The sequence below is a fragment of the Neovison vison genome, chromosome 12, assembly GCF_020171115.1.
Source record: "Neovison vison isolate M4711 chromosome 12, ASM_NN_V1, whole genome shotgun sequence".
Taxonomy (NCBI): domain Eukaryota; kingdom Metazoa; phylum Chordata; class Mammalia; order Carnivora; family Mustelidae; genus Neogale; species Neogale vison.
Window position 1 is genome coordinate 5,492,200 of NC_058102.1, and position 21,714 is coordinate 5,513,913.

At 50.3% G+C, this 21,714-nt stretch overlaps 1 protein-coding gene across 1 annotated transcript in view; it reads right to left on the bottom strand.

Annotated features, from left to right (window-relative positions):
- MPPED1 (metallophosphoesterase domain containing 1) overlaps positions 1–21,714 on the bottom strand; it is a 61,630-nt gene that overhangs the window by 21,937 nt on the left and 17,979 nt on the right. Inside the window, exon 3 of the mRNA XM_044228179.1 lies at positions 3,446–3,671. Within this exon, the coding sequence (XP_044084114.1) occupies positions 3,446–3,671 (226 nt within the window). The remainder of the gene's footprint in view (positions 1–3,445; positions 3,672–21,714) is intronic.

The window sequence follows — 21,714 nt, forward strand, 5'->3', positions numbered from 1 at the left end:
GAAATGGGAGAGTCCTGGCCCTGCCTTGGGGGCTGTCGAGGTATCAGCTGGAGTAGAGCTAACCTCATCCCGGCCTCCACGCGGGAGCAACCAACCTCCAGGGCCTTGCTCTGGGCCAGGCCTTCATCTGGATGGGCCCACACGGACTTCACAACTATAACATGGTAGTATCATTTCCTCACTCTACAGAGGGACCAGAGACAGTAAGGCACCTGCCCAAAGTCACACAGCCAAATATTCATAGCATCCCAATTTGAATAGCCCTTCCCTTACTAACCAAACGCCGGCCTAAGGCTATTGCTGTGACTTTCCCCACCTGCTCCCAGCCCCAGATGGGGCCCAAGGGAATCCAGGGCAGCTGCTGACACTCTGGCCCACTGCCTGCATGTGCAGCATAGACAAGGTACCCTTTAGCCCTCAGCATTGATGGCTGCATTAACAGCAACCAGAAGAGCACGGAGTGGGGCTCAGAAATATGGCTCCTCTCCTGCCTCCTCCACTTGCAGAAACCACAGTTCAAATCCCCCTTCCTACAGGGAGCCCTCCTGGATCTCACCAGGGCCTCCTGGGGTCCCTTCTCTGGCCTGAGCCCCCCCCACTCCTATACTCAGTACTGAGCTTCACATGACATCAGGCAGTAGGTGTGCCCCCAGCCAGGATGACAAGAAAGGGGACAAGAAGAAAATAGGAAGTCCCCAGGAAAGTCTGGAACTAAAGGGTCTAGAACTGTCCAGGCTGGGAACCACAAAAGCTGAAGGCAGGAACCACTGGCGGCCTGAGCACAGAGCAGCTGGACTTCACTCAGGCCTCAGAGCACCTGACCTTGGCATCTCGCTGGCAGAGGGGGCCACGGGGCTGGTCCAACTCCCAGGCCCTCGACTCACCCATGAGCCTGAGAGCAGACTGTCAAAGGGCTTGTTCAGCCCCCAGCCACAGGGGTGCGCAGAGCCGCTGTGGGGGAAGGGGATGGACACTGAGTGACATCTGCCAGTCCCCATCCCTTGCTTGTCCTCCAGGCCACATTCTGGGTTCTGGCCAAGACCGAGTTGGAAGGCTGGTCCCTGCAGCATATAACAGCAGTGGGGCTCCGTTCACGGAGAGTTTGTGGGTGCAGGCACCAGGCCCAGCTAACCCCTCCTGCCGCCTTCACGACCACCGTCTGCGGGACGTGCACACTCACTCTCATTTTGCAGGGAAGGAAATTGGGACACAGAGAGGTTAAGTGACTTGCCCAGGGTCACACAGCCCATAAAAGGTGAGGCCAAGATTTGAGCCGATACTGTTTGGTTCCCAAGGCACGCTATTAACTCTTACAGAATAGAATATTTTTTTGAAGTGTTGTGTATGTATGTGGACGTGCAGGGACAAGGGGGTGTTCAAAACACGGGGCAAGGAGCTGCCGTCCAGGCTGCCTGGTCTGGTACCTGAAGGCCTCTTCTCCTGACTTCCCTCTTGTTCCTCCCACTCCAGTCCTTCCTGCACGTTCAGCCAGACTCCTTCTCCACGTCTGGGCTGCAGCAGCCCGCCGGGCAGCTTCCACCGCCTTCTCTCTGCTCCCATCCTTGGCACCGAGCTCAGCATGTCCTTGAGTGCCCCGTGGTCCTTGATCATCAGGACCCCAGAGAGATCATCAAGACCCCAGACACGATGAGGAGCGAAGAGATGGCAGCAGGCTCCTCCCGTGGCTCGGGAGCCGTGGGACAGCCCGCATCTTCCCGCCACCTCATGAGGATGCCTTGGCAAGGTGGAACCAGGTCCTAACCCCGCCAGCAGCCTCTGGGCACCAGGTGTCACCACATGGCATCCAGCAGACAGGAGTTTCCCAGACACACTGTTCTGGTAATGGCTCTGCCCAAAGTGCCTGCACCCAGACAGTCCCCCTGTGCCCCCAAATCAACCCTCAGCCTCCCTGCGTGTACTTCTGATGGTGCAGCTTCAGGCTGTGACCTCTCCGTAGCTGCAATGCCCTTCTCCTCCCTCCCTGCTCAGGTCACTTCACCTCCTCCAAGGAGCCTCCTTGGTCCCCTCCTCACCCTGCCAGCACTTGGCACTCTGTGGGTACTGCCAGCTCTAAGCCCTCTAAGGGCCACTTGGTCTGTCCATCTACAGAACGAGGACACCAAATCAGTCTGCTCAGGGCTGAGTAAGAATTAGAAACAATGCTTACGGAGACTTTAGCCCAGGGACTGGCTTACTGAATTTGCTCAGGAATGATTTGCTGCCCACTACCATCACCATCACAACCACCACCATCAAGGTCACCATCATCACCATCACCGTCATCACCATCTTCTTAGTATATGTGCTGCTGAAGTGAGCACAGTCATCACCATCATCTTAATTAATTGTCACCAATATCACCACCATCATCATCACCACCATCACCATCACCACCATCACCATCATCACGACCATCACCACCACCATCATCATCATCACCATCATCATCACCATCATCACCATCACCATCACCACCATCATCACCATCATCATCATCATCATCATCATCACCACCATCACCACCATCACCATCATCATCACCATCATCACCACCATCACCACCATCACCATCACCATCACCACGGTCATCACCATCACCACCATCACCATCATCACCACCATCACCACCATCACCACCATCACCATCGTCATCACCATCATCACCATCACCACCATCACCATCATCACCACCATCATCACCATCACCACCATCACCATCATCACCATCATCACCACTACAATGGCCATCGCAACCATCACCCCATCACTATCACCATCGTCATCACCAGGGCTCTGAAGGACACATGGACCATCACACAGAAGAGTCATGACTCGTTCTCACCATGATCCCCACTGAGCCAGGGATGAGGCCTGATGATTCTGAGGCCCAACAGAGAGTAAGAACGTGATGTGTACTCGTGAGTGAAGCAACTCTCATCCCTGACACAGAAAACCAGGTTTTGGCCTTCCATGAAAATCCCAACAGCTGTTCCTCAGCCTGGCTGATCACTCGTCACCCCTCACCCAGGCACGCTTGGTGTATGCCAGGGGACACGGGCAACGGGGAGAGTCCTAGCATACAGAATTAGTTGAAAGAAGGCATTCTGGAACCAGAGTGCCTGGGTTTAATCCCAGTTTTGCCCCTTCCTGGCTGTGTGACATTTGGCAGGAGCCACACTCTCTGTGCCTCCTCACAGAGAACAGCAGCCATCTGTGTGTGAGACAGCACAGAGGACACAGGTGATATGACGACTTACCAGCTATTTATGTGGAAACCAAGGCTCAGAGAGCAGCCATGACTGGTCGGGGGCCACGCTGGGGTGCGAGGAGGGCTGGGGTCTGGAACTCCCCGGTGCTTCTCCCAGTCCCACTTCCCTCTGCGCCTTCAGTGCCCGCTCCCCCAGCCCCCCAGCCGAGGTCAGGAAGGCGCTCAGGGCGCACTCACCACGGCGAGCCGTAGATGCGGAAGCCCCGCACGGTGACCTCCGAGTCCTGCAGGTAGACACAGTTGGTCAGCAGGGACTGCACGTTCTCGTAGTTCTCCGGCTTCAGCTTCGACACGGACGGGAAGTAGTAAAAGTCCTGCTTGATGAGGTCAGCCATGAATTCCTGGTCGAACGTCAGCTCATGGTTGCCGGCAATCACGATCTTGTACTCGTAGGGCAGGCTGCCTGCAGGGGTGGACAGAGACACGCAGCGCCCTGCTGTTGGCTGGCTAGAGCCGCCCCCCAAGCCAGGGGAGGGTGGCGGGCGAGAGCCTCCGGCATCCCCTGGGGGAGCAGCAGCAGCTGCTCGCTACCCATCGGTGCCCTCGGATCAGAGGTGGCAGCAACCGGGCCCTTCCTCCTCCCTGCAGCCTTCCTGTTCTGGTGGCAGCTAAGTGACAGGCCACCAGACCCAGGCCAGCAGGAGGAACCTGCACCGCTGCCTCCGGGCCCCTGGCCTCACCTTCAGGACTTGACCGCCTCCAATGGCTCCTTTGTCTCGGCCACTTTTCCCCTGAGAGGAGACCCTGCCCCAGGCCTCCAGGCCTGGTCCCCAGCCTCACTGTCCCAGGCCACGGACCATGCAGGGGGGTCTGACTCGGGAGCCTCCACGCTCCAGCAAGAAGCACAAGTTCCTCACAGAGCCTGTGTGAAACCTCTGGAGACCCCCCACTTGGGGAAAGGCCCAACCTGACTGTCCAAGCCAAGTGCAACCCGAACAAAGCTGTCTACGCAGACCACAGGCTGAATCAGCAGCAGGTCCTTCCAGCCTGGCTCGGTGCAGAGCCCAGGCCGTTCTCCCACACCGTCACCCCTCAAATAAGCAAGTCACTCAACCTTTCCGAGCCTCAGTTTCCCCTCTGATCAAGGTGGATGTGCCCGGGGAATGCCCCTTCCTGGGGGCTATGGACCTTTCTGGCCCCTCGGACTTCACAGAGACCCTGCCTTGTGACCGGCTTCCCAGGGGAACACAGTCCAGGAACAGCCGGGCCTTCCCGCCCTGGCCTGTGACATGAAACTCTGGATCTTCTGCCCCATGAATGTTCTGTCGAGAACCCAACTCCAGAAATGCCCCGACGTCTAAGGACCATGTGCCTTACTGAGTCCTGATGCTCCCAATATCAGATCGGACGGGACAGACATGCAGTCAGACTTGGCTCCCAACAAGTGCTCCAGGAAGAAGTGTGCTTTTCCCACCCCTGAAACCAGGACCTACACATCCTGTCTGGTCCTCAGCTCTGCAGCAGTGGCAAACCGCTGCCTGAGGGCCATCTGAGTCTCAGCCCAGCCCCGGAGTGGGGAAGGGAGCAAGACACAAGTTTTCTGCAAAACTGGCAGAAAACCATAATCTTGCCCACGGTGCCTCTCCAGGCACCCCAGAATCCTTCACAGGTTTGAGAAAAGAGGTTTCTCTTGAGAAAACAGGCTTTCTCCTCCTTGGCATTTATCAATTCTAGGAGCCCTGAGAAAATGACTAGCTCTATGGCCAGGGCCCCAGGCCCAGCTCGGCCACTCACCAGCTGGTTGCCTCAGTTTCCCCACTATAAAGCAGGCAAACCGCTCTGGGGTTTTGCAAGACACTGAACAGAAACGCACAGCCCTTGGTATCCACAGTGTCAGCTTCTCTGGGCGACGGCTTGCAGACCAGACCTACCCACAGGCACATTTTGTTTGGCATAACTTTTCTATTTGAATCTGGTTGCCAATGTAAAAAATGCAAAAAGTCCCCCCCAAAAATGCCATTCTTTGTTTTCTAAAAATTGATGAATCAATTTTAAAATTTCATGCTCCTGGCCCAGACAAGGGCTGAGTATCTGTGCCTCCCTCAGACAGGAAGCTGATATCTGTTTGCCCTACTCCCCCCCGTCCCTAGGACCCACACCCAACCCACAGTCACTCATTTTGAGGGACCACCCACTCCCTGCAGGCCCCCGCCCCTCAGTGCTGCCAGTCTGGGCTCTCCAAGGCTCTCTGCCTCCCCAACGTGCCCACCCTGCTGGGCCTGGCCCAGAGGTGCTGAGCACCTGCCTGTTCCCCAAGCTGAGCCAGAAAGCTGCAGGTACAGGACGAGAAGTGTTTGCTTTACTCGCCCCATCCCTGGCAGGTCCCAGGAGAAATCTGGCAAATGAAGCCACTGATAGCATCATAGGGTGACATGGAGAGAGAAGGCCTCAGCGGCCCTGCTCCAGCTGCCGGAGGGGAGGGAAGAGTTTTGCGGGGGCCTGAGCATCTGGGGAAGGGTTGTGGAGGACACCCCAGAGAAGACTGCCATCTCCTGGACCCCATCGTCTGGCCAGGCACCCTGGATAAAGGCCGACGCCTCCAGTCCCCATGGAACTCTCCGAGGTACGCTCTGTAGCTGGAGACATGAGGCTCTCAGGCCGGGAACCTGCCCAGGTCCCACAGCAGGTGGGCGGGGGGGGGCCGCTGATCCTGCATCTCTGGGTCAGCGACTCTGACTCCTTCAAGGCCTCCAAGCCACGGAGTCAGCTGGGAGCCCTCGCTGAGCCCCTTCCCACACTGCAGTCGGGGGAAAAGGGGTGGCCTCTGCTTACCCCTTTTCGACTTCACGTCACCCATCCGTCCCAGTCTGGGCCCCGCCCCGGCGGGGGGAGCCACACTAATGTATAATGTCTCTGACTGGGGGTGTTACTTAAGCTAATTAACAAATGACTCCAACTGTACGGTTCCATTTATTTCTGCAGCTCCCGACTACCGGGGACTGGGGAGTGAGCACAAAGCTGTCAGCTCTGCCCTGTTCCTCCCACCTCCGCAGAGGAGGGAACTGAGGCTTCTTCCCTCCCAGGGAGGAGTGGATAGAGGTCAAGGCTCCTGTACACAAAGCCAGGTGTGGACGGGAGCAACAACCTGATGCCTGATACCCTCAAATACTGTCTGGGCTCTCCCTGAGAAGCAGGTGCCACGTGGCTCAGAGGCAGGGGGCACGTCCATTGGCAAACACACCGATGGCCCGGCACTGCGCCCCTCTGAGCTGGACGTCCAACCACAGACATACCTCTCTGGATGGTCACTTGGACCTGGCAACTCGCCAGCTGCGTATAACCATCACATGCACCAAAGTAGAACTATCCCCATTTTCTATCTGGGAAAAGCAAGGCTCAGAAAGGTTACCCAAGTTTACCTAAATCACTAATGAGGGGACTGGTAACCGCAGACGGCACTGGGCACTTGGTAGACCTTGGGGCTTGGCCTCACCAAACTCACCCTGAACTGGCACCCCAAACCATCATGCCCACTGCCTCCTAGTGAGTGTGCGGGTGGGTGGAGGGTTGGAGGATGGATGGACAGAGATGGACAGACTACGGATGAATGGGTGGGTGGGGAGAGATGGGTGAATACATTTATTAATCAATCCATCCATCCTGGGATAACTCTGCCTGCCTTCTTTACCCCAACCGACCTCCAACTCCTGGGTCCCCTCACCTTTCCTCCAAACCATTTCTCCAACTGTCCCAACAGGGCATGTTTTCAGACCCATGTCCCTCCCCGCCCCCCAACCCTGAATGTCCGTCTTTGGATCTTCTCTGATTAGACCTGCTCTCTCCCAAATGGGAGTCAGAGAGCCAGAACTAAAGCTCTGGAATGGACTGACCATCCTGGAGTGGTGTCGAGAAGTCCCCTCCTCTATTCTAGGACTGCTATCTCTGTTGTTTCAGCCCAAGGCTGCCTTAGCTTCCAAGTGTTCCCATGATCCTGCAGCTCTTACCAGCTTGACTGTGGATAAAATGTCCCCTGAGCAACCAGCACAGGCTTTCTTGCTTGGCTTCTGCCTTCCTCTGCCTCTGTCTGTGCCGTGAAGCTGGGGAGAGTTTGTGGACCTTGGTGACTGGGTAACTGGTAGGGGCTTTATGGGCAAAAAGATGAGATGAACGCAAAGTCTCCAGCACACAGAGGAAATTAATGCTGTTCCCTTTGTCCTTCCCAGCGGCAGGGAAGCGGGCTGGCCTGCAGGGGAGCTGCCCAGTATGTGAGGGAAGCACCTGCCTGACAAAGTGCCGGAAGGGCCTGAACACCGGGAGAGGGACTTTTCTGCAGCAGGTGAAGCTGAGAGAAGGGACAGATGGGTCCCCGTGGTTTTTCTTACTCACCTCCCTTTGTCAGCCCCTCAGAAGCAAAGAATCCAGTCAGCCTACCCAAAAATCCCATCAAACCAGAAACCTGCTTTCTTGCTGGAGGCTGGGCCCCATTGTAATACCACCCCCCACCCCCTGTTCCAGACCCTAGAGAGACACCGTCAGGGACACTTTGATGAATAAGACTTAGTCATGAGTTCAGTCCCCGAAGTGGCACACAGGGGTTCCATCCACACCACAGAGCAAACGAAGGGGGAAACTGGAGATCAGAGAGGGGACGGAACTGCCTGAGGTCACACAGCGAGACAGTGGAGAGCCAGGACATGAACCCCTGCTTTCCCGCCTCGGGAGTGCTGGACAGCGGCCACACCAGCCTCTCCCGGGACATGCCTGATGCGCTGTGGACTGGAAAAAGAGGAGGACAGGTGGCAGGAGCTAAGCATGGGCGTGACAGGCTGGCTAGGTCCTGGGCAGGGGGCTGATCTCCCAACCTGATCCTTGAGAAGCCCCAAGACCTCAAGGAAACCAGCCCTGCTTCCAGAATGCTGGGTGTTGTCCTATCTGTGTATTCTGCAATGCTCAGACCCTCTCCCTAAACGCTTCCTTTCTTCTCGACCAGATTATCTGAGTTCCTGGCATTTGCTAGCCATGGATTTGTTGGTGGTAAAAGGACCATTAGGTACGAGTCAGCTGAGCAGTAGAGGATGACCATAGCGTGTGAACTTTCCACTTGCCGTATATATCCTAATAGATACGCATCCACATACAGATGCCACAAGGCAGCAAGTGTGCACGGCGCTCCGGGCTCACAGAGGGACACAAATGCAAACCTCTGCTACTTGTGCTTCCAAGATTAATCTCCTTCCGAAGGGCTACAATTCTTTTTTGCTCATGCTTATCCGTCCCATCGAACAGAAAGTGCTGCCTCCAAACCGCATAATCTGTTAAATTCAACAAGATCTGTGCAGCTTCTCTATAATCTATGCCATTCCCGGAGCGGCGCATGGAGCCCGACAGAGTTTTAGTGTTCTCTAAATGCAGCGACAATCAGGAAAATGCCCACTTATGGCTTTTCCCGCCCATTCCCATCTCACAGAACACAGCAGAGGGGGATGGAATAAAGAGACGGCGTAACGATCTCTGATTGCATTTTTAGTACATCTTTGACAGTTCTGTGTTTAAACACTTGCCAGTGTCTGGGAGACTCACATTAGCAGGCTTCCGGGTATGGCGCGCGGTCTAGAATCTCACTGAGAGGGAGCAAGCCTTACGACTCTGCTTTGAGCCCCCGGTCGGTCTTGACACACCTCGGGCGCGTTAGTGCTTGGGGTGGACTCGCACAGCCAAGCACAAACACAGGACACGGGCCGGCAGTGCCGAGGGATGTGAGGTTCTGCCTGAAGCTGCAACAGGTGGGAGAGGTCTGAAGACCCGTGCCTGGGCCAGGGACTGGAGCCCAGGGACAGGAACACGCACAGCAGCTGTGCCTGCAAAATTTGTTTTCTGTTGTCCTGATGTGAGCGTTTCCTGGTGCAAGGCGGTGTCATAGGCAATTTACATTTTACAATCAATGCTTCTAGATTCCCACAGCTCCCCAGGTAAGAGGAAGTCTAGCCACAGAGGGGCTCGCCATGGAGCCCAAAAAGCCTGAATCCTATTTCCACCTACTGGCTGATTGGCCTGGGGTGAAAACTCACTTCTCTGAGCTTCAGTGTCTTTGTCTGTAAGAAGGATTTAGGGTTCTTGCAAGGAGCACACTAGGAAGATTGCAAAGCACCTGTGCTGTGCTTACCCCAGGATTTGTTTAATTCAGGTGTAAGTAAGATGCACAGAATGGAAATGACTGTCACGAATGAGGGAGTTTATACTTCCAGATCCCTAAACACAGGCGGCATTCGGGGCCCTACTGGCCGCATGGGGAAGCCAGAGTGGGTCAGGAGGCAGAGGGCGTGAAGAAGAAACCTGGACCAGAGCCTTGTTGTGGTTTCCAAGGGACAAGACAGGGAGGCGGGGTAAGTGAGTTTAGGACTGGCTAGGCTAGACAATTCTGGCAGATTCGGGGGCCCAGGGGCTGCCCTCACCTGTTGGGTGCCTGGGTACCTGGGGCGACTGGGAGCCCAGGTGGGAGCTGAGAGCCAGAGAGCCTATAAAGGAGTGGGGTGGGGGTGGAGGCGGAGGCTCTGGGTGGGTTGGTTTGTATAGGAACGGCACTGTCAGAGGTGGGTCCTTTTACTCTCTCTCTAGAACTGGTTAACCCTGGAAGAGGCCATGCCTCCAGGCTCAGCAGGGCCCCAAGATGTCAGAGCATCAGAATATGGAAAGTCACAGGCATGTGGATTCAACCTGGATGAGAGCTGATCCAGTCCAGAAACGTTAGCCGGGAAAATGAAGATGAGGACAGAGGGCTAGGGAGGGGAGGTCACCGCCTGGGGTCTGCTGGCAGGTCAACCTGCCCAGAGCTGGGTGTGCAGACACCCAGGGCGGGAAGGACCCGTCCTGGGACAGCGGGCCCCACACCGACCTGCAGGTAGGGCCTGCCACCAACCCCGCCTGGCCCGCGGTCCAGCACGGGAGGGTTCTGGATTCCCGACTGGGCGCTGGTGCCCATGTTTAAAAGGCAAATGCAATTTTTCTTCTGCTCCATCCTAATAGCCAAAATGTTTAACTTTCAAACATTTGTTTTTCCTGGGAAATGTTTTAAAAACAGGAACATTCAGTCCTAATCATCTTTAAATGCCTGGGCCAACTACCACTGCAGAGTGACTTCGGGCTCAAAGGGACAGCCAAAACGTCTCTGCATCCCACCTCCCGGAAAGAAGGCCAGATGCCACCAGAAAGATCTCGCAGGAACCTCCCAGGAAGCCACAGCCTGGAAGGACACACGTGTGCAAAGGTGTTGGAGAAAGACCTGGGGCCTCAGGTAGGGGCCAGGCTGGTCACATTCAGCGCTTGGGGTTGTGGCGCCCCCTCTGGGCCAGGCCCTGTTGGTGCTCTGACCTCGTCTTGCACAACATGCCCATCCCTGCCCTGCCCTGCCCTGCCTTGTCCATGCTGCCTCGGCCGCTGGAGGCCTCCTGTCTTTTTCTCCTGCTCTTCCAACCACCTGGGACCCCTCCCTGCCCTTCTTTCTGAGGCCACTCCAGTTCCACTCGCCCTACACAGGCTCCCAGCCTGCACAGCCACTGCTCTTGCTTCCCCCACCGGCCTGGGCACCCTCCTGGCACCTGCCCGTTTGCTCTTTCGTGCCCAGCCCTGGGGCATCACACACATTCACTGAATCCATGAGGTATTATCATGCAGCAGGACAGATGACGAGGGTCAGAGGGGTCAATGACCCACCGAAGGTCGCCCACCCAGTCCTCGAAGGATGTTCTGGAACGTAAAGCTAATTGCCATGAATGGGACCGATGATCATTAAGACGCGACGAGCCCGTCAGGTGGCGGCCTCCAGAAGCTGTGCATCGTGTTACTCCGTGTTCCACGAGGAGGGGATGTGCAGGTCTTGACCTTCTGAGAGCCCTTTCAGCTCTCTGAGACCTTCCAGGCATGTGTGTGAGTAATGCTGGGGTGGGGGCTCCCCGCCGGCCGTGTCACAGGGTAAGACAGTGGGGCCAAAAGGGCACTTTCACTGAAATGGCATCTGAAAGCGCACGTCCCTCTACTTGTTGCTGACATCCCAGGACATCAGCAGTAAAGCAATCAAAAAGGCATGACCCTCCAAGGACAAAGGTTTGGGAGCTGGAGGGATGGATGAGTGGACTGGCTGTGCTGAGCAGAAAAAACTGAAACCAAAGCCTTGGGAGAGGTTGTGGGAGGAGAAGGGAAGGGCTGTGGGAGGGGGTGTCACAGGAAGCCAAAACAGCTGTGCCCAGAGGCCCCAGAGGGCTCAGACCCAGGTGTGTGGTTAACCTAGAACCTGTAGGAGCAGGTGGGTCTGGACCCCTTCCCCATCACACCCACTCAGGGAACCAGGCCCTTTCCCGCTAGTCTCCACAGAAGAAGGGGGTTTCGTTTCAAGGGAAAATATCAGCTCTGAAGAACCCTATTTAGGGACCATCAGGCCGGAGGGAGGATGGGCAGCAAGGTGGGGGCTGAACCAGAGGAAGATATAGTGAAAGCATAAACGTGGTGACTTTGGAGACCCCAGGTCCCTTCCTCACTCAGCTTGCAAATCCTGGGAGCCAGGTTTGCAAATGGGGAACCCCTCTCTGGGGAGAAAGACAGGGCCAGGAGGGAAACCTACAGACACAGATATAGGGGGTTCTGCTAAGGAGATGGCCAGGTCCCCATCATGGCAAGCTGCCCCCTACACACACACACACACACACACACACAAGCACATAGGATCCTCGGAGCTGGGAGGGAAACCTCCAGGCTGAACATGGGCTCAGAGACCAAAACAAGCAGAAGAAAGGAAATTGGAGAAAATGGGACTGATGCAGGAGAAATAACTTAATACATAATTAACACCCTCAGTGAGATAATAGAAGAGATTGCACCCATGAAATTCTAGAAGGGTGCTCTTCACAAAAGAAATACAATTGTAGCAGCATTTTGAGAATTTGGTTAAAGAGTGGGAAGATAAAGTTAAGAAAATCTCTGAGACTGAAACAAAAAGACAATGACATGAGTGCCAGGCAAGAAAAGATACAAAAACCAATTGTATGGGTTGTAGAAGGAGATGTCACAGATAAAAGAGAAGAGGGAAACTTTTAAAAATATAAGAATATGAGAAAATATTCCAGGATTAAAAGGCAAAGTTTGCACCATTAAAAAGGTTGCCCAAGTGCCCAGAAAGATGAATGAAAAAAGACTCACAACCAAGGCACACTGCCCAGAAACAAGAGAGCTCAGACACGCAGGGTGAGGCATGCAAACAAGAGTGGGGTTATCTCTGGCTACACCCAAAGTGATGAGAACGTTTTTGGAGCAGTGCCTTCCAAATCCTGAGGGAAAATGGGGTGCAGCTCTGGAATTCTATAGCTAGGCAAATGATCAGTCAAGATTGAGGACAGAGTAAGGACTTTTTCTGACATGCAACTTTGCCTACTTTGCCTACCTTATTTACTGCACTCCTTCTCAGAAGACTACTGGAGGGTGTGTTCCACCAAAACGAGGGAGTAAAGCCACGGGGTGGAAGAACCAGGGGCTCCAGGATGGAAGACAGGCAGAGACTCCAGGATGATGGCTGTATGCAGGATCAACAGTCCAGACCACCTGGGGTCAGAGGCTCAAGGGAAAAAGGAACCAGAAGATGGCTTAGCACAGCTCATCACACTGTGGTGGGGCGGCTGGGGTGGGGGGGTGCCTGGGTGGTTCAGTGGTTAAGCAGCAGCCTTCGGCTCAGGTCATAATCTCAGGGTCTTGGGTTCAAGCTCACATCAGCCTCTCTGCTCAGCAGAAAGCCTGCTTCTCCCTCTCCCTCTGCCCCTCCCCTCCACTCATATTCTCTCTCTCTGTAATAAATAAATAAATTCCTTAAAAAAAACAAAACACAAAAACCTCTGCAGGACACAGGAATGAACCATGATGGGTACACAGAAAACAAGCAAGCACACGAAACAATTGACTACTTTAGGAAACATAACAAGTTGTACAACCAATATTTAACCTTAAACTGTCTTAGAACAATATTAAAAAGACAGGAGAAGAGATATGCGTAGATGGGTGGAGTGGCTGTGTCTCTAAATCTACATTTTTTTAAGATTTTATTTATTTATTTGACAGACAGAGATCACAAGTAGGCAGAGAGGCAGGCAGAGAGAGAGGGGGAAGCAGGCTCCCTGCCGAGCAGAGAGCCCAATTCGGAGCTAGATCCCAGGACCCTGGGATCATGACCTGAGCCAAAGGCAGAGGCTTTAACCCACTGAGCCACCCAGGCGCCCCTCTAAATCTACATTTTTAATTGTAATAAATTAGGAGTAACATCTAAAATTGGAAAATAAAAGATAGTCATAAAAGGTTGTTACTTAGAGACACCCTGGTAATAAAAGCTACCAGGATTACCTGGGGTATGGGAATCGGGACTGAAGAGGGGGCTGGGGAGAGGACTGCTGGTTTCCTCATAAGCCTCTTATCACATTATGACTATGTATACATATTACTTTAATGCAAATAAAACTTAAATAAAAAGGCAACAGGAGGCCAGGGGCTCCTTGTCCACTTCCTAATTTTCTCCAGGGGTAGCCTGACCTCTCACTTGCTCTGCCTGTTGTTCAAAACCTAGACCCAAATCAAACCAAGGCACACCTAAGACCAACTGAAAGACAAAAACAGCAGGAAACCTTAACTGGTTGGTACCTCCGATATCCTGAGCATTTACGTGCTGGGATTACTCTGGCAGCCATGTTCAAATCTGGCCAAGCAGGTCTTCACCTGGGCTGGTCAGGTAGACATTAATGATATCACAGGTGTCCCCTGCTGAGACCCTGAGACAGGTTCCCTCATGCCCTATTTCTATCTCTCAAAATAACAGTCTTGCAAAATGGGCAGCATGTTTGAAAGATATAGATAAACACTGGGGCTCAGTGAGGTTATATAACTACACAACTGATAAGCAGGGAAGTGGGAATCTGAACTCATACCTCTCTGAGCTAAAGCCCATGACTTCCCCCTCTCTGTCACAATCAACACTTATGACATGTGTCAGAGGTTTTTCTGCTAAACATTCCTCCAAAAATAAAAAACTGTTGCCTTATATTTATGTCCTTACCAGATCTCTCCTGTTATGAGGAGTTCCAAATGATTTTATTTTAAATGACATAATACTTTTGAGAAGATCTTGTGGCTCTCATAAACAGCTTCTGAAGACCATTTGAAAAACAGTATAGATCTTAGAACAAATTGAATGAATTCAGCAAAGGAGCAGGATACAAAAACAATATGCAAAACACTCAGTTGTGTTTCCATACACTAAAATCAATCTAAAAATAATGCCATTTGCAATAGCATCAAAAAGAACAGAATACTTAGGAATAAGCTTAACCAAAGAGGCAAAAAATCTGTATGTTGAAAACTACAAAACATTTGATGAAAGAGATTAAAGAAGACACTGATAAATGAAAAGACATCCCATGTTCATGGATTGGAAGGGTTCATATTGTTAAGATATCAATACTTCCCAAAGCAATCTCCAGATGCAATGCAATCCCTACCAAAATCCCAACGATGTTTCTTGCAGAAATAGAAAACCCATGCCAAAATTCATATGAAATCTAAAGGGGCACCAAATAGTCAAAATAATCTTGAAAAAGAAACATAAAGTTGGAGGTCAAACACTTTCTGATGTCAAGGTTAACAAAAAAGCTGGTAATTAACCAGTATGGTACTGACCTAGATACAGATGCTGATCAATGGAAGAGAAGAGAGAGCCCCAAAATAAATCTTCACATATATGGCCAAAGAGAGGGAGAAGAGGGGGAGGGGGCAGAGGGAGAGGGATAAAAAAACCTTAAAGCAGGCTCCACACCCAGCATGGAGCCTGACATAGGGCTTTATCTCACAACCCTGAGATCATGACCTGAGCCAAAATTATATGATCGAATGATTTTTAACAAAGGTGTCAAGACCATTCAATGGGGGAAAGGATAATATTCTTAACATGCAGATCTGGGAAAACTGACTATCTGCATGCAGAAGAATGAAGTTGAACACTTACCATACACCACATACAAAAATTAACTCAAAATGGAACAAAGACCTAAGAGTAAGAGCTAAAACTACAAAATTCTTAAAAGAAAATATAAGGGCAAAGCTTCACAACATTAGATTTGGCAATTGATTTCTCGAATATAATACCAAAAGGGCAGGCAACAAGAGAAAAAAAATACTTCTAAATTAAAATACTTCTAAATTAAAGTCTGTATCAAAGGACACCATCAATGGAGTAAAAAGGCAACCCACAAAAAGGGGGGAAATATTTGCAAATTAAATTTCTGATATGGGGTTAATATCAGAACATATTTTAAAAACTCTGTAATTCAACAAGGAAAATGTAGACAAAGGACTTAAATAAACACTTCTCCAAGGAAGAGATACAAATAGCCAATGAGCACATAAGATGTTCAAACATCGCTCATCATCACAGAAATGCAAATCAAAACATGGCCAGATACCATCTCACACCCATTAGAATGGCTGTTATCAAAAACCCAGAAAACAACGAGTGTTGGCAAGGATGTGGAGAAATGTGAATCCTTGTGTGCTGTTGGTAGAAATATCAAATGAAATAGCCACTGTGGAAAAATTCCTTGAAAAATTAAACACAGAACCGGCATACAACCCAGCAATTCCACTTGTGGGTATATGCCCCAAAGAACTGAAAGATAGGTCTCCAAGAGAAATCTGTCCACCCGTGTTCACAGCAGCATTATTCACAACAGCTAAAAGGTGGAAGCAACTCAAGCATCCACCAACAGAAGACCAGATAAACACAATGCGGTACATCCATACAATGGAATATTGCTCAGCCTTTAAAAAGGACATTCGTGGGGCACCTGGGTGGCTCAGTGGGTTAAACCTCTGCCTTCGGCTCAGGTTATGATCTCAGGGTCCTGGGATCAAGTCCCGCATCAGGCTCTCTGCTCAGCGGAGAGCCTGCTTCCTCCTCTCTTTCTTTCTCTGCCTGCCTCTCTGCCTGCTTGTGATCTCTCTCTGTCAAATAGATAAATAAAATCTTTTAAAAAAAAAAAAAGGACATTCATTCTCAAACATGTGTGCACCATGAAGATATACTCAGTGAAATAAACCAGTCACTAAAGACCAAATACTATATGATTCTACTTCTATGAGGTCCTTAGAGTAACTGAATTCAGAGAGATAGGAAGTAAGATGATGGTTGCCTACAGGTGGGGGGAGAGGATATACAGATGTAAAGTTTAATAGCTATGGAGCTTTGGTTTTACAAGATGAAAAAGTTCTGGAGACAGGGGGTGGTGATGGTTGCACTACACTGTGAATGTGCTTGATGCCACTGAAATGTACATTTTACAAGAAGTTAAAATGATAAATGTCATGTATATTTTACCACAATTTAAATTTTTTAAAAATCTCAGAAAAAGAAAACTAAGGACCTGACTCCCAGACAACTAGAATTGTGAGCTCGTGGAACCATAGGTTCCTGGGACCTTAGAATCCTAGAAATGCTCTTTTATAAAATCTTAGAACCCTGAAGGTCAATCTAGAGCCTCGGCTCCTTCCTTGACCAACTCCCACCCCCCACCCCCACATCAGAAGGTCCCAGCTGAGAAGCTTCAGAACAGGAAGCCCACACCTGCTCCTATCTCCCCAGAAAACTCCTAGCATAGATTTCTCTTAGGGTTTGACAGCCCTGGACAAAAGGCAGGGTTACATGGTCAGATACCTAGCCCTTATGTTACTGAATATTGTTCCAAAAGGTTTCACAGGTGCCTTCTGGCTATAAACAACTCTTTTAAAGAGAAGAAAATACAGCCCAAAATGATGTTTTTTTGGAGTAGCCACTGAAATAAGTATTCAAAAATGATTAAGACCAAGGATTCCTATTTTTAAAATGTTTCTTTGTAAAACCCACCATTTCAAAACTAAAAAGACATTTTAGATGTTAGGATCCACTGAAGTAAAATCATCTTGCACCCCTGTGTACCTATCCCTTTATTCCACAGTCCTTTTCCTTGGCTCTAATAAGTGCTGAGAACTGGGAACAGAGAGGTCCCGACACAGCCCCTTCTCCTGCCCTCTAGTGTGGGATAGACACAGGCAAGCAGTTTGCTATCTGCAGTGGGGGTGCACAACATCTTACCGAAGATACAACACTAGCTTTCCTTTCCCTGACCAGGAGTAAGGAAGGGGCTCTGAAACAGTGGATGAGAGACACAATCATAGAACTAGTATCAGGGGTGAGTAGAACTCCCAGCAGACAAGGTAAGTCCATTCTCCTAGCACACACCCCATGCAAGCAAATGTTCGGAGGTGGAAAAATCCACCTGCTAGGTATTTGGGAATTGCTTAGAAGCCCAAGGCCGAGGAAGGAGGGTGGAAGCAGGCCTGGGAGGGACAATTGGGATCACACGCACAGGGGGCCCCAGCTATCAGGCAAAGGTCTGGACTTCACCCCGAACACAGCAGGGAAAGAATGAAGAGTGCTAAGGGGGGAGGGGCCACAGTTGGATCAATGAACGAAAAATTCTTTAAAATTCCAATACGACAACGGTAGTCTGGAAAGTGACTATTTTGAGAGGTTGGGACATTACCCAAGAAAGCCCCGCTCTGTCAGCTCAATGCTTCCCCTTCAGTGTTGTAGTTGTCAAACCAGCCCAGAATTAGCTCCAAACGGCCTTCGGTGAGTCTCAGATCTTCATTTGCATCGTGTACACTTGGAAAGGTGTGAAATTCATCTTCTTCTTAAGAGAAATCAAAAAAGCAAACCTATACACTTTAAAAAATCTGCTTTCTTTTTAAAGCAAATTTCAAAGAACCAAATCCTAACTTTTAAATAATTGTGTAAAAAAAAAAAAAAAGGAAGACATCTTTGGATGATATTAATAATAATAATTAAAGCTGCCATCAGCTTGGCATCTACTTTGTGCTGGGCACTTTAGATGCATTCATAAAACAGCCACAACAGAAATAGTAGCTGTATTTCTTTTATTTGTATCCCGTGCCAGGCCCCATGCTGAGCCCAGATCTCCCCCTGCCTCACTGAGCTCTGTCAATATTAGATCTCTTTTACAGATGAGAAAACCGAGGCCAGTCTCTCCAGACCCACATGCTTAGTTAAGTAGGATCCCAACTGAAATGTCTTTTTTTTTTTAAAGATTTTATTTATTTATTTGAGAGAGAGAGACAGTGAGAGAGAGCATGAGCGAGGAGAAGGTCAGAGAGCGAAGCAGACTCCCCATGGAGCTGGGAGCCTGATGTGGGACTCGATCCCGGGACTCCAGGATCACGCCCTGAGCCGAAGGCAGTCGTCCAACCAACTGAGCCACCCAGGCGTCCCCCAACTGCAATGTCTTGTGCAGTCCCTCATGATAGTTCCACAAAGAAAGTGTATTACTCCACTTGGTACCCCACTTATAGATGATAACACTGAGGCATAAGAGTAATGATTATCTCAAGGCCGCCCAGCAGCCTTGGCATGTGACAGGCATGGCTGGGATGGGGGTCCACCTGCTGCTCCAAAGGCGGCTTCCTTCCCACTGGCTCCTCTCTCATGTAAGAAATTTGATTTAATTTATAAGTAATAAGCAAAGAAGAGTGCCTCCTGGGGGCTGGCGCTGTCCGTGGTGCTGAAGTGCACATGCATGAAACCAACAGCATCCCTACCTCAGAGATATTGGCAATAAAGGAATAAACAATTACATACCGGGTCAGGTGGGAATAATGGAAATGGAACAAATAAACCTGGGTGAGCCTGACAGGAAGCTTCAGGGTGGGACAGTTGACCAATCCAGAGAATGTCTCTCTGAGACAGTGACATCTGAAAGCCAGGAACTAGGTAACCTCCAGGAAACCACACCCCTGCACTGGGTCTCAGTCTTCTCATCTGTAAAGTGGGGACAATGTTACAAAGAACCGAGGCTTCTTGTTGCAAGGGAGAAATAAGGAAACAACATGAAAGCACCTTTAAACTGGAAAGTGCTTTTTAACCATAAATGACCATCCAGAGGAAGTCATTATTGTTGTTAAGCCCCGACACTTGGAAACGAGGCTTTGTAGCAAGATGTGTTTTTTTGAATATGAAATGTAGGGTGTTGGAAAAATTCTCCCATCTTGTCAGCAACTTACCCATCACTTTGTTTGGTTGGCCCTGTACTCCTGGTCATAAATTTTCTATTCAAAAAGGCCAGGATTTTCTGGATACATAAGGAAAGTTTCCATATTTAAAAAAATTTTTTCTTAGGATTAAAAAATAATAAAAATTTAAGAAAGAGCATAGACCTTGGATTATAATCCTGACTCCACTTTTATTTACTGTATGATCTTGGGCAAGCTTTTCACCAGACTGAGCTTGGCTTCTTCATCTGCAGAGACATTAACACAGACATCTCAAGGGGTTGTCTAGCTGTGTCATTCCATATAAGAGTGATTAACCCCCTGTAGCTCTTTAATTTCAAAATTAATTACAGTGAAATAAAACACAAAAGTCAGCTTCTTGGTCACAGTAACCACATTCTAAGTGCTCGATACCCACATGAGGCAGGTGGCTACTGGTCTGGACAGAACTGGTCTAGGGCTTCTACTAGCCACCTGGGAGCTTGTAAGAAATGTAAAATCTCCAGCCCATCCCAGACCTGCCAAACTAGGATCCAGATTTGAACAAGACTCCCCCTCAGGGGCTTCTCATGCACCTGAGGTCTGAGAAGGGCCAGCTGTGAGGATGATGCAAGAGACCAAGAGGGAAGACACCCCACTAAGCAGAGGCAGCTCGGTAAAACAGCAGCAGTGGGACAGAGTGGTATCCACACCCTCTTTAAGTGGTGATCACAATCTCCAAACCAAACCAGACACAGAGCTTCTGATAAAGTCTGTGCTGAGTCCAGATGCAGGAGGCAAGCGGGGGAAGATGTGGACAGGGAAATGTGGGATCTTCCAGACATTTCAGAAGTTTGTGTGCACACGGGGACAGAATATTTCATTGCTGTGCTAGCCAGGATGTTCTGGCTGTTGACTATTCCTGTTTTGGAATGAAGTCCAGTGTGGAAATGACATTTAAAAAAAAACCCACAGGCTTATTTCACATCCAAACACATCTCTCCACGTTAGTGGAAAAAAAAAAGAAGAAGAAGAAGAAGAAGAAGCACACCAGCAAGAAAATCTTGCTTTCCCAACTCTTGAAGGATCAAGCCAGTGTTTCTCTACCAACCAACCATTTCCTCCAATGGTTCCACAGCCTTGAATAAGCACTAACAAGAGAAGATGCCCTACAGGGTGAAGAGGACGGTCATGGAGGGAAGCCCAGCAAAGGCTCTGAGCCCATGTGGCTATTAATATGACATCCCTCCTCTACACAACCACCAGCCTGGGGGCATCCACCGTATAGATGGGGACCTGAGACCCAGGGCAGGTAAGTCACCTGCCCATGATCTCACACCTGGGAGGCAGGTGAGCTCTGAGTTAAACCTAGATGGGTCTAACTTGGTCATAGGCTACCATTTGACCTTGTCTCCATCATGCCATGGTGTTTCCTTGCGTATATGTCTCTTTAGTAAAAGTCTTTAGTAAAAGTCTTATTTGTTTTGCTACCCACTATACCCTCAGCACCTAGCACAGGGCTAGGACAAGACAGGTCCTTGATAAATGTTTGCAGAGTGAGTGAATGAATGCAAACCTATGGCAAGGCAGAGGTCCAGATTCAGACCCTTGGTTAGCCTGCCCCTTCGAGCTGGAAGACCTGAACCCCCACTTCACTTGACCAAATATTGCACAAATGTCAAGGTCTCCCTCAAATGCCACTTCTACATGAAGCCACCTGGCCTTCCTTACTTGGTTCCCGTTCCCCCATCTGGCCTCTGCTTCCCCCACTCACTCGCTCAAGCCCTCCATGGCAATCCAACTCGGTGCCTGTCCGGGGGTCCTCAAAGGTGTCACCAGCACTGCTGACTCAGAGCGGTTGCCTCTGCCCAGCATGTCCTCCCTAACTGGCTCCCCCCATTCAGGTCTTTGCTCAAATGTCACCTCATCAGAAGGTCCTGTCTTGACCCCTTATCCTCATTGTCCAACACCAAAAGTTCTCTTTGTCCTTGGCCCGTCTTCTGTTTATGCACTACTGCATCCCCAGTGCCCAGAATCATGCCCAGCACCATAACAAGTGCCCGGCAAACATATGTTGAGTAAACAATCAAGTACAAACTGGAAACAATTATAATTAATAATCACGATGATGCCTACTTCGGGGCAGGCTTAAAACCAAATTAGAAGTGAGACACCGGGCAGCAAAGATATATAAGATGGCATCAAGTGGATGGGGTGGGTGCGTTCCAGGGACCTTCAGGGAAGAACGGAGGTGTTGATTAATTTTAGACTGAGTTAAGTCAGATGCATATTAAAAATTTATGAGTAACCACTAAACAAATTGAAAAAGAATGTACAATTTCCAAACCAGTAGAGGGGAAAAAAAGAAACCTCAATCAATCCAAAGGGGGGGTGAGCCCACAGTG